The sequence below is a fragment of the Halyomorpha halys genome, unplaced genomic scaffold (genome assembly GCF_000696795.3).
Source record: "Halyomorpha halys isolate HHAL.00 unplaced genomic scaffold, Hhal_1.1 Scaffold1330.1, whole genome shotgun sequence".
NCBI classification, from domain to species: Eukaryota; Metazoa; Arthropoda; class Insecta; order Hemiptera; family Pentatomidae; genus Halyomorpha; species Halyomorpha halys.
The window spans coordinates 330,905-342,970 of record NW_027108305.1 but is presented as its reverse complement, the minus strand read 5'-3'; the positions used below and the strand labels follow the sequence as shown (position 1 = coordinate 342,970).

The window sequence follows — 12,066 nt, the reverse complement described above, 5'->3', positions numbered from 1 at the left end:
GACTCGGTTGAGCCTGATGATGTTACAGGTGTCGGTCCTGTAGGTTCAGATGGTGATCCTGACGGAGATGTACTGCCTGTAGATGGCGGCGTCGAACCGGTTTCTTCGGATGAACCTTTAAATAGAATTATAAAAGAACAAATTGTAGTGTCCAATTTTGTTGTATTGGGACAACAGATTAAAAAGAAACATATATTCGTTTACCTGTAGACTCGGTTGAGCCAGAAGATGTTACACGCGTTTGTCCTGTAGGTTCAGATGGTTTAAAGGCAGTGTTAACGCCGAAAAGTGTATTTATCTTTTTTTTAATTTAATTACATTATACTTCCAAATGGTTTTTTTTTTTTTTTTAAAGATAAGTAAATTTCTTTTTTTATCACTATTCAGTCTTTATTTTTTGTAATTACAATTAAATTAGAATAAATCACGAACAGTTAAGGAAGTTGTTATGGTGCGTGTATAATATAACTACATCACTGCGGCTCGGCACATTCAACAACATTGCTGGCTGCAATGTGATTACGGCCTGTATACAGACTGATAAAGGAGTGTACAGTCCGCTGCCTAGAGTCCTAGAGTCTAGGGGCTGAGCCAGAGTTGAGAGGCACCCACCGGCTCACAGCTTTTGAGGCACCGAGAATTTGGGGTATAAATCGGGACCCTCACCCACCCAATCATCGACATCTGGATGTTGCGGAAGTGAAATATAATTGATACGCGCATATCGACCCCCAGTACTGAGTGACTTTTTTCTCTCATTCCTTCACGAACTTCATATTTTTTTGTTTGTTTTTAAGTTACAGATTATTTCTTGAGTAAAGGAAATTGTTTTGTTTTATACATATATAAAAATATTTTCTTTTTTACTTCACACACTATTATTTTTTAAAAACAACATTAATATTTATTTTTTTATTTTCATTTGTATATATTTTAATTTAATTAAATTTGTATATCAGTTGGAAGATTTTTTTCTTTATTATTTTTGTGTGTTTATGATTCATTTCGGTTCCTCGGTTTTTTTATTTTTTTTTTATCACCCGAACAAGCGAACAATTTTTTTTTTATCTGGGGAAGAGGTAGGTCTTTCATTTACGAATCGCCCCTCGCCCCAAAAGGCCGTATTGAACGGAACAAATTTAAGTTTCGTATTTGTCAAATTAAAATAACAGTTAATCTAAACGTTTTCAATGTATACCTGAAGACTCGGTTGAGCCTGATGATGTTACAGGTGTCGGTTCTGTAGATTCAGATGGCGACGATCCTGACGGGGATGTACTGCCTGTAGATGGCGGTGTGGAGCCGGTTCCTCCGGATGGACCTTTTTATCGAATTATAAAGAAACAAATTTAGTGTCCAATTTTGTTGTATTGGGAATAACAGATTAAAAAGAAATATATATGTGTTTACCTGTAGACTCGGTTGAGCCTGATGATGTCACTTCTGTAGATTCAGATGGTGACGATCCTGACGGGGATGTACTGCCTGTAGATGGCGGCGTCGAGCCGGTTCCTCCGGATGGACCTTTTTATCGAATTATAAAGAAACGAATTTAGTGTCCAATTTTGTTGTATTGGGAATAACAGATTAAAAAGAAATATATATGTGTTTACCTGTAGACTCGGTTGAGCCTGATGATGTCACTGGCGTCGGTTCTGTAGATTCAGATGGCGACGATCCTGACGGGGATGTACTGCCTGTAGATGGTGGTGTTGAGCCGGTTCCTTCTGATGGACCTTTGAATAGAATTATAACTAAAATTATTTTAACTTCTTTCTTGATTCGATTGAAATAATTTTTAGGAAATTTTTATCTTGCTGAAGTTAACATCCTGACTCTCGTCGTGGTTGGATAGTGTGGTATATTACGTGACGAAGGACAGGGTTTTTTTTTAGTGCGGTTTTGGGTAACATGCTTTATTAGAAATATTGATGATGACATATCCGCTATAGAGATTGGAGGTTTTTGTAATGAGGCCGTTTTTACTTGTAGTAATGGCGGCAGCTTAGCCGGCGTCTGTCGAATGCCGTTTGACTTTTATTTTGTTTCATCCCCTCGGAATAAGAACTGGACCCTTCCATTCCGGTTTGAATAGGCTGAAAGCCAGTAGGATAACCTCCTCCTCTCCCTCTCTGGATCAGAAATAACCTTGTATGGAGTAAAAAGGCAAAAGGCCAGACACCCAAATGTGAAGTGTCTCTCTGGGCCCTGATTTAAGGCAAATTAGAAACCAATAGTTTTAGTCTTCTAGTTTGTACTTGGTATCATTTCGCTGACCTGTACAATGTTGACTTTTACGATTTTTACTTTTCAACTCCTGTAGCATCGCTTATTGTCGTCCTCTTCATGAATCAAAAAGTATTAGTGCTTGTATTTTGTTGTTCGTATATTAACTTCACAACGTGACGACCTGCACCACGATAGAGGCACTTAGAAACAGCTTCCAGCTGAAGACAGGTGACAGCATATTTACCCACAGCATCTTCCACTTTCTCATAACAAAAGAATCTATTCGTCCTTTGAAGCGTTCGTAAAAGGTTGCAAAATACTTCAAGCTCGTCTGTAGAAAAAGACAGCCACTTGCTCTCGGAATAATCTCTGATGGACGAAATTGAAGATGATCTTTTTTCATTTTTTCCATGTGGATTGATAAGAGTAGTAAACTACACACTTACTCCGTGAAAACCCATGCTTCTAAAAGGAAAGATGTAAATATATAAATAAAGGATTATATTTTAGGTGAAAACTATGAACTGATACCAAACTAACAAATTATTATCATTATTACAACTGTTACTCTGAATATAATTATTTTGCTCGAATAAATTATGAGATGTTTATAGTTGACCGTAGATTAATATGAGGAGAAGATAGTCGGGGGTGCGATCAGAAAATAAATATACAAATAAACAAACTTATTTGTTTGTGTTGACGTTTCGACCAGTATTTCATTCCTTCATCAGGGCTGAAAAAACAAAAAAGAGATAACTTCCATCAGGCAGTTGACCCTAGCCTATTCCCAAATAGTTAATTTATTAAAACACTCATAATTTTTTTATTTTATTTTACTTACTATATTACTGACACTCCACTTTTTTCTTCGTTCATTCTCCTTTTAGTATATTGTACAGTCTACTTTCGCCTACAAGTCATTTCCATTTTCTCTTTTTCATTATCACTCATTTATTCAGCCCAACTATATTTTTCTATAATTTTTTGACCTTTCGTTCTCATAGTTTTTTATTTCACACTAGTTATTATGTAACTTTACTCTTTAAACTTTAATTTAATTTAATTTTTTCTTCTTTATTCTATCTTAAAGGTTTTTTATGATCACTCATACTTGGCGGTTACTGTTTCCATTCGATTCAACATACTTGTTTTTTGTTTTGCACGCTCTCTAACGGTGAAGTTATGATTCAATTACTTAGACAGAAAATCTGCCGGAGCATGTATGTCTTCCTCTCGTTTCTAATGTTTCGTTCTTTTCCATCCTCCATATTCCTTCTCCTTTGTTCCTTCTTATTCATTTTTTCCCCAGACACATTCATTTTTAGCGTATTTATTTTTAACTCACCTCTATGACTGTAATTATTTTTCTTGCCCTTTGTATTTATTTCACACTTAGTATAATTCTTACTTCTATAATATTACATTTCATCTTCTATTGTTATCAATCAGCTACTATCTACTTCCATCGTTATTAATCAATTAATTGCTACTTAATTCATTGTTATGTATATTTCCGTATTTGTTTATTATTTTACTTTATTTTTATGTTTCTCTGAGTGATGGTTGTTATCTTTTTCTTGTGTTCTCAGCTTTGATGAGGCCTGAATATCAGGTCCAAACGTCGGTACAAATAAATAATTTTGGTTTATTAGTATATTATTTTTTCTGGCATTTTCCCCTGACTCTCTTTTCCTCAGATAAATTCATTAGTTGTTGTTAATTAGGTTCTACGGGTTTCTATTTTCTTCACATGTAAAAATTAATACGGACCATTGTTATTAGCACAAAATAAAGTAAAAGAAATTATATGTTTATTTCTTCTGGAAAAAGTACGATCACGTATGTTTTTGTATCCACTATACTGCCCTTTTTTAACTTAGATATTCCCCGGAGTAAAAGTTGGGGGATATTACCCAAATTAATTACTATGCTGGTAAGCTGGTTTAAATAGAGAATTACTTGTAATCTCTTTCTTCCCTATTACAGGTCAAGATAGCTACTCTGTTGGTTCTGACCTCTTTGTTTTGGGGACCAAGATGACTGCCCAGGCTTCATACCGCTTATCCTTGCCACTAGATGGCATCATGAATTTCTGTTCAGAAGTGAGGGGGCGCCTTCCTTAAACAGCCCTCTTTAAAGAAATTGTCTATCATTTATATTACATTCTTTCGTTATTTCCTATCAGGAAGCCAGGATGTTTTCGATTAGATAGACTACCTTGAAATAGTATATCTGTTTCTTATCTAACTTTCTATCTAGATAAAATGTATTTAACAGTTTATTTACTTATTATTAAAAATGGGTAACAATTTTAATTTTCGTCATTGTCGGATTCGAATAACATATTAATAAGAAAACTATAAATGTATACCTGTAGCCCCAGATTAGGCTATATTGTATTTGATGATTTTTCATCATTAGGATACGTATATTCGCTCAAAATTATTAGTTTTTATATTTTTTAATCTATTTAGGTTACAATAAATGCAAGTTCCAAGCAATATACCTTAAAACTTTGATAAGAATCTATGCCAAAAAAATATTGTCATATAATTGTACCATGAGTTATTGATATTCATCTTGTATCATGGCCGACCCTAAGAACCATATCTGCAAGTCTGTCATCGCGTTGTCTATAATTCGAGCAACTTGCTTGTTTACTTTTCAGAATTTGAGATGCATTATTTCTCAACGAATGAAGTATATAGATATAGTAAATTAATTTGAGCAAAGATGTATTATTTTTTTAAATGTATTATGACTTATCAATAAACACAATTTTTTATGTTATTTATTGAAGTCCCATTTATATAAATATATATTTCTCAAGATAAAGTCATAATCCAAGGTGCAAGTGGGAGGTTGACCCAATGTACTCTGATCTCCACTCTAAATATAATTCAGAAAATATATTCAATTTTGGCAATGATGGGTAAACAAACCTAGTCCAGATTAAAGATTAATTAGTTTCGGAAACAAGAAGAAGGATTTTAGCCTAATGATTCTTGTTTCATAAACCAGAAATAAATTTAACTAAAGTGCTAGGGTTGTTACAGCTAATCTCGGGACAAGATATGCCGGAGAGAAGATAGAAAAGTATACCTGTAGACTCGGATGAACCTGAAGATGTCGGTTCAGACGTCTGCGTCGATCCTTGATGTGGAGAGGACGTTGTTTCTGACGAAGTTGAGCTCCTTGTTTGTTGTGATGGCCCTGTTGTTGGTGACGTCGGTCTTTTGGACGTTGTTTTCTGTGATGTAGGTTTCGATGAAGTCGTTTGTGTATGTTCATGATGGCATGGTGGTGGTGTTTGTGTGATTGTGGTGGATTTGGTTCTTTTTGATGGTGTAGTAGGTTTTGCTGTTGTTCTTGTGGGTCTCGGTGTTTCACGTGTGGTTGGTTTTGTTTTGTGTGGTGTAGTAGTTGTTAATCTTCTGGTGGTTCCAGGAGATTTTGTAGCCGGATGTGGCGTCATGTCTGTATGATCGCATGGTACTTCAGTTGTAGTCGTGTGTGGTTTTGTGTGTGTATGATTGCATGGTACTTCAGTTGTAGTTCCATAAGAGGTTGTATCTAAAACAATAGCGAATAAATATTTTTTTAAATTTTATTTAAAATATTAAATACTCTATTTGTTCGTTATACTAAGATTTAGTGATTAATAATTTTTATTAATTTATTTATTATCATTCATTAAGTAATAAATACAAATAGTTTGAAATAAATTAATAAGAAGATTCTTTATTGGAAGTAACTTTTCTTCCCCAAAAAATTGTTTACTATTATCAACAGTTATAATTATTAACAATTAAGGTATTTAAGACAATTTTTTGATAGCCTCCAGTACTGTTTCGCACAGTACACTATTCAGGACTTTGATACCGACTGGACGACCACAAAGATGGCAGACCCACATAAACTGACTCAGTCTAGACTACGGACTAGGAACTCAACTGACTCAACAAAACTGTTGAGCGCCGTAATCACCAGACGAACACAAACTAATACCATCTTTTCCAAAAGATTCAATTCCTCAGTCCCTTCTTAGGACTAGGCTACTCTCAAACCGTTGTTCTCATCAGGACCCATTGGGATTAGAAAAAAAAGAAGTATTGAAGCCAAACTATTGCGTATGATAAGGTTTAGAACATAAATTTAGTTTTCCAATGGATGGAGTAATGCTGTTTAGAGCATAAATTCAGTTTTCCAATGGATGGAGTAATGGTGTTTAGAGCATAAATCCAGTTTTCCAATGGATGGAGTAATGTTGAATTTTTATAAAATCCGGATCAGTTAATGCAAGTTACTTGAACTTTCGGATCAAATCAAACGGATATTGGTAGGAAAAAAATTCTCAAATACTTGTATATTTTGTGATAACAATTATTATTTAAGTTTTTTATAAAATGCTTAAAACGAATTTAACTTGCTTTTACCTAAAAACAAAATTTGTAGACAATTTTATAGGAAGCATTGTTCGGTTTTTGAACATTTAATATTAACGTTGCCGCATTGGCGTATAGGCGAGGCTACAGTTAATCTTTTGCCAACCGTTTTATGTGCTACACGTTACGCTAAACTGAAATAGAAAAACACATACTCGTCATGTAATGCTTTGCGAATTTAAAAAAGATAATAGAGCATAGGCGACAGCTGAAAAAATATGCAGTGTCTATGGTGAAGGACTAAAACTGATCAAGCAGTTAGAAATTGGTTTATAAAATTCCGTTCTGGAGATACGACCTTAAAATACAAACCGAGGGTGGGACGTCCTTCCGACTTTAATGACAACTTTGGAGTAAAATCCACGTCAATGAACAAGAAAGGTTGAATTTATCATAATCAACTGTTCAAAATACCGCTACCTTAGGGAAAGTCAGCAAGTTAGAAGTATGGCTACCTCACAATCTCAGTGAACGGAAAAAAGAAGATCGCATGTCAATCGCCACAAGTCTTCTACTAGAAATATAAAAATTGGGCCTTTTTTTAAACAGAGTTGTAACAAGCGATGAAAATAGGTTACCAATGACAATATCGTCCGCGAAAGATAGTGGCTTAATAAGGATCAACCACCCCTACCAGATCCGAAAGCAAGCATCCATAGCTAAAAGTTCTATCGTCTGTATGGTGGGATAGTCAAGGAATAATTCACCACGAGTTGTCAAAGTAAAATTTTACGATTACTGCGGATAGATACGTCCAGCAGTAGCAAAGAGTGCAAATGAAACACAATGAAAAGCGTCCTACACTAGTCAATCGCAGAAACGTCATTCTTTTAAACGACAATGCGCGACCAGATACAGGAAGGGTGACCCAATAAAAAATTCTTGAGCTTGCATAATCTGTTCACCACACCCAGCTTACTCGCCGGACCTTTTCTGTCCCTTTGAATGGAAAACCCTTCCATTCTGAAGAGAAAGTCAAGCAGGCTGTTAAAAACTTCTTCCAGTTCAAACCAACCTCATTTTACTGAGAAGGAATTAATAAACTGCCAGAAAGATAGGAGAAGGTTATAGATATTAGTGTTGAATACATAATAAATTGTTGAATTGTTGTGTAAGATTTATCTTTGGGTTCCCAAGGCGCTCTCAAGTCTACCGAGTTAAAGTGGCTCTATCCAACCTCCCGAAGGCAATACCTCCTTAGTGTTTTCCTATTCCAAGTTCATTAATCAAAAATTCTACCTATATCCTTGATTTCCTCACTCTTCGTTCATCCATCCAATCATTAAACACCAGATCCAAACCGATTGATTTATATATGCCCTTCTATAGAACCATCTTCTTTAGCAAATCCTTCGTCATACTTGCAACCTCTTTCTGGAATTCTCTTCCTATTTCCATTCGCCTGGCCTCATCCATTCTTTCCTTTAAACGACTATTCCTTCACTTATTGTATAACCAAACCTCCGCATCATTGTAATGAAATAAATAGGCATATATTAATTATCATTATAAACAGTAGTTAAGCCAATATCCCAATGTAATTTCATTTAGCTTATTGAAAACTTGTAAGTACTTGCCAGACAAAAATCTTAATGTATCAACCATGTATTTATTTTTAGGGGACATATGTCCCAGAATACAATAATTTTTTTAAAAAATAAATAAATTAATTACTATAATTTTTTTATTTAGTAAGAGCATAATAAATGTATTATAAAAAAAAAAAGGAAGTTACTTATGACTCAACCAATAAATTTAATACAATCCGCTGTTCTTTTACTAAGCTAAGACAAAAAAACAATAAGTGTGTAATTACATTTAAATGCACTAATAATGCGTCTTTTCATTCCAAACTCCTTATCCATCCTAACCCATTAGTTCTTAATCTCTCATCCTTAACAATCCCTGATTATCCTCCGAGGCGTCTGAAAAGAAGATGGCCACGGGATCTTCTAATTTAAAGTACCACCAATAGGTGGTTTCTTCCCAAGATTTTCAACTGTTTGAAACATTCGTCCAATTTACTTATTGTATCTATTATTTTGTACAGCTGTAAATTACATTAAATAAATAAAAATAAAAAAATGCACGGATACAGATAACATAGTACAAAATTATTGGCCATGTTATAGACACCCGGCTAGTATTTTTCAAGTCTAGTTGAATCGGATTGATCCACGTGACTAGCGGGATAACAGGGCCAAGAAACAACAGAATAAAAAACAAATTTTTATTTAACAAACTGATACTTGTGGGCGATATCGAAATTTCGCTACACTAAAGTTACCATCTCAAACTAAACTTCTTTCGTATTTCTCCTCATCACTCTCGCTATAACAATCGACAATCTCTAACGGTCAATATCGATCGTTCTCTCGAATGGACAAGTGATTGGCCAACAAATTAATTGATTATCTCCATTAATTATTATCGTTCCTCTACCACAATCATGTTAATTTTGTTAAAATAAATTAATTTTTGTTTCTGGTTAAGCGGTCTTTTGAATAATCGGGCTTCATTGTCTTTTTAAAATCAGTAGGAAGTCTATTATATAGATAATCTGTATTGAAAAATATTGTTCGTCTTCCTTATTGGCCATTTCATTACTTATCTTTTTTTTTCTCACGTTTTGGGTGTTAATATTTGTGAAGGGATGTATTCTACAAGTTGAGGAACCATTGTTTTGTGTTTCGAATTGTCGAATGAATTAGTTTTATTAGTTTAAACTAATTATTTATTATTTAAGAAATGTCGAACATTGCTCTGAGAAAGTGGTGCTTCGATCCATAAGGGAATATTTAATCTTTGCAGGTAAAACTTCATTATTTAGATTTATTCTTTAATTTTTTTATTTTAATTTAGTGAAATTATATTCGAATATTGAGGATTTGGCTGACTTTGGGTTTGAATTAGAATTCATCAGGGATTAAGATTTGGGTTGCATTCCTATAGGGATATAGCCTGAGCTCATAATAAACTAGCCAGTTATTATAACTTTTAATGTATCAATTAATTTTTGTATCATAAATTTTTCTAAATTTGTTGTTGATTGAGTTATGTATTTGCGTTTATTGTATTTCCTTCACTTGTAAATGTTAATAGGGAAAATTATCCGTTATCCTAATCATCAATTAATTTATTTTCAATTAATTATCAAATACATCTTTTCTCGAAAAACTGACTGAAAATCTTTTTTAAGAAAAAAAAAATTATAAAATGTGGTGATTTCGTAATTAACATATAAAATCGTGTGGTGAATAATCAACAAAGACGTAATTTGGTTGGCTACATTTAAACATCACCAGCTATTAATACATTAGGACATTGTAGATGAGGAAGTTGAGGCTTCACCACAGCAACATCATAACTACAATGGCTTCGATTATATTCTGGACTGGGCAGATTGAGTTATTTCGTGGCGGTCCCACGAAGTGAAAACTCGACCCTCCCACTCCGTTGGAACAGGTTGGTTACTTCTAGGATAACCCCTCTCTCCCCGTATAGTAGATGTTAAAGGTTATTTAAAACAAAAAAAAATTATAATGACAGAACCTCCTTTTGGCACATCGCATTCTATTGAATCTTCAGGCTGGCATGTTTTTTGTTTAAAATATGATTATGTCTATTTAATTGAATGATCTTAAACTATATTGATTGTATTTTTAAATGTATAGAATAGAATTATAATTACAGTGAAACGTCTGATAACGGACACCTACATTTAAGGAGTATATATTTTTTTTTACGTCCAATTTTATTTTAGCGCATGAAACAGGTATCGTCTGGATATTAATAAAAGACGTAGACAGACCACGGACTCATTTTATTGGATTTTTGGATTATGAGTATATAGAAACGTAAAACCTTAAATATTGGGGGAGTGATTTATTTTATTTTTTATGATATATACACAATGAGATGTATACATACACTGGATACTTAGGTACATAATAACTAGATATCTCATAACGGTCAATATTTGTTGGTTCTAGAAATCGTGAGTTTGTATATTCATATTGTCATATTATTGATTCGGCCGGCTATAGAGGAGTAAAAAGCCACTGCTCGGTTATTAAATTGATGTTTGCATTCGGAGTAGAGAGGGGGACCGTAATTGAACAGTTCAAATGCATTTAATTTGTGCCGTAAAGTTCCGGACCAGAAACCTTAGTAAAATTTCCGTGGTTGAGGACTGTTCATTAAGAAAGGTTTAATTCGTTTTAATTCTTCTCTAAAGTCTTTTAATTCCTTTAATTTCTAACGTGTTAGGGTCCCTTTATACGTTTTAAGGAATGCAGAATATGAAAATGATATCGATTCTGTGATCGCTCATCGATTTATATGAACTTTTCTGATTTCTAACACGTTAGGGTCTCTTTATATGTCTCAATATATGCCAAAAATGAAAATGCTATTGATTTTATGATCGCATATCGATTTACTTATCGCGTTTCGATTTATTTTATCTTTCTTGATCCCGAAGATGTTAGGGTCACTTTATATGTTTTGAGATATGTAGAATATGAAAATACTATCGATTTGTTTTAACTAAGACAAGAAATATGCATATCTCAAAACATAAAGAGGCCCTAACATGTTAGAAATCAGAAAAGTTAAAATAAATCGATAGTATTTTCATATTATACATATCTCAAAACATATAAAGTGACCCTAACATGTTGGAAATCAAGAAAGTTCAAATAAATTGATAGGCAATCTTAAAATCGATAGCATTTTCTTGTACTACATATCTCAATATATATTAAGATACCGTAATATGTTAGAAATCAAGAAAGTTGAAATTAATCGATACGCGGTCTTAAAATCTATAGCATTTTCATATTCTACATATCCCGAAACATATAAAGGGACCTTAACATGTTATAAATCAGAAAAATTAAAATAAATCTATAGTATTTTCATATTCTACATATCTCAAAACATGAAAAGGAACCCTTATATGTTAGAAATCAGAAAAGTTAAAATTAATCTATACGCGAACATAAAATATATCTATGTAAAGCTGTAAGACAAAAAGTCGTCTTTATACAAATACAAATGTATTCGGATGGTTAATCATTTAATCTTTTCGAATAAGAGAATATTTTTCCATAAAATGGACGAATATAAAAGTATTCAAATGGCTATTCGATTTGTTTCCCCCAAATAATTGATTATTCGTGTAAAATAATGACGAATAAAAAAGTAATCGTATTGTTACTCATATGTTTTGTACGATTAATTGATTATTCGAGTAGAAAATTCACAAATAAAAAATCATTCGTCTCTCGTCATTTGCCCAACTCTGCTAATTGCTAACCAACTTTATTGATTAATTATTTAATATTCTAAATATAAATAAATTAATTTAATTTAATCTACACTTAAT

The 12,066-nt window shown here is 33.2% G+C and overlaps 1 protein-coding gene across 1 annotated transcript in view; it reads right to left on the bottom strand.

The window, feature by feature from the left end:
* Positions 1 to 3: 3 nt before the first annotated feature.
* Positions 4 to 12,066, bottom strand: part of LOC106689327 (uncharacterized) — a gene marked incomplete at its 3' end in the record, with an annotated part of 12,242 nt that continues 179 nt past the window's right edge. The window contains exons 2-6 of the mRNA XM_067046656.1: positions 5,335 to 5,805; positions 1,614 to 1,736; positions 1,411 to 1,524; positions 1,199 to 1,321; positions 4 to 115 (exon numbers count right to left, since the gene is read on the bottom strand). Of these exons, the coding sequence (XP_066902757.1) occupies positions 4 to 115; positions 1,199 to 1,321; positions 1,411 to 1,524; positions 1,614 to 1,736; positions 5,335 to 5,805 (943 nt within the window). The remainder of the gene's footprint in view (positions 116 to 1,198; positions 1,322 to 1,410; positions 1,525 to 1,613; positions 1,737 to 5,334; positions 5,806 to 12,066) is intronic.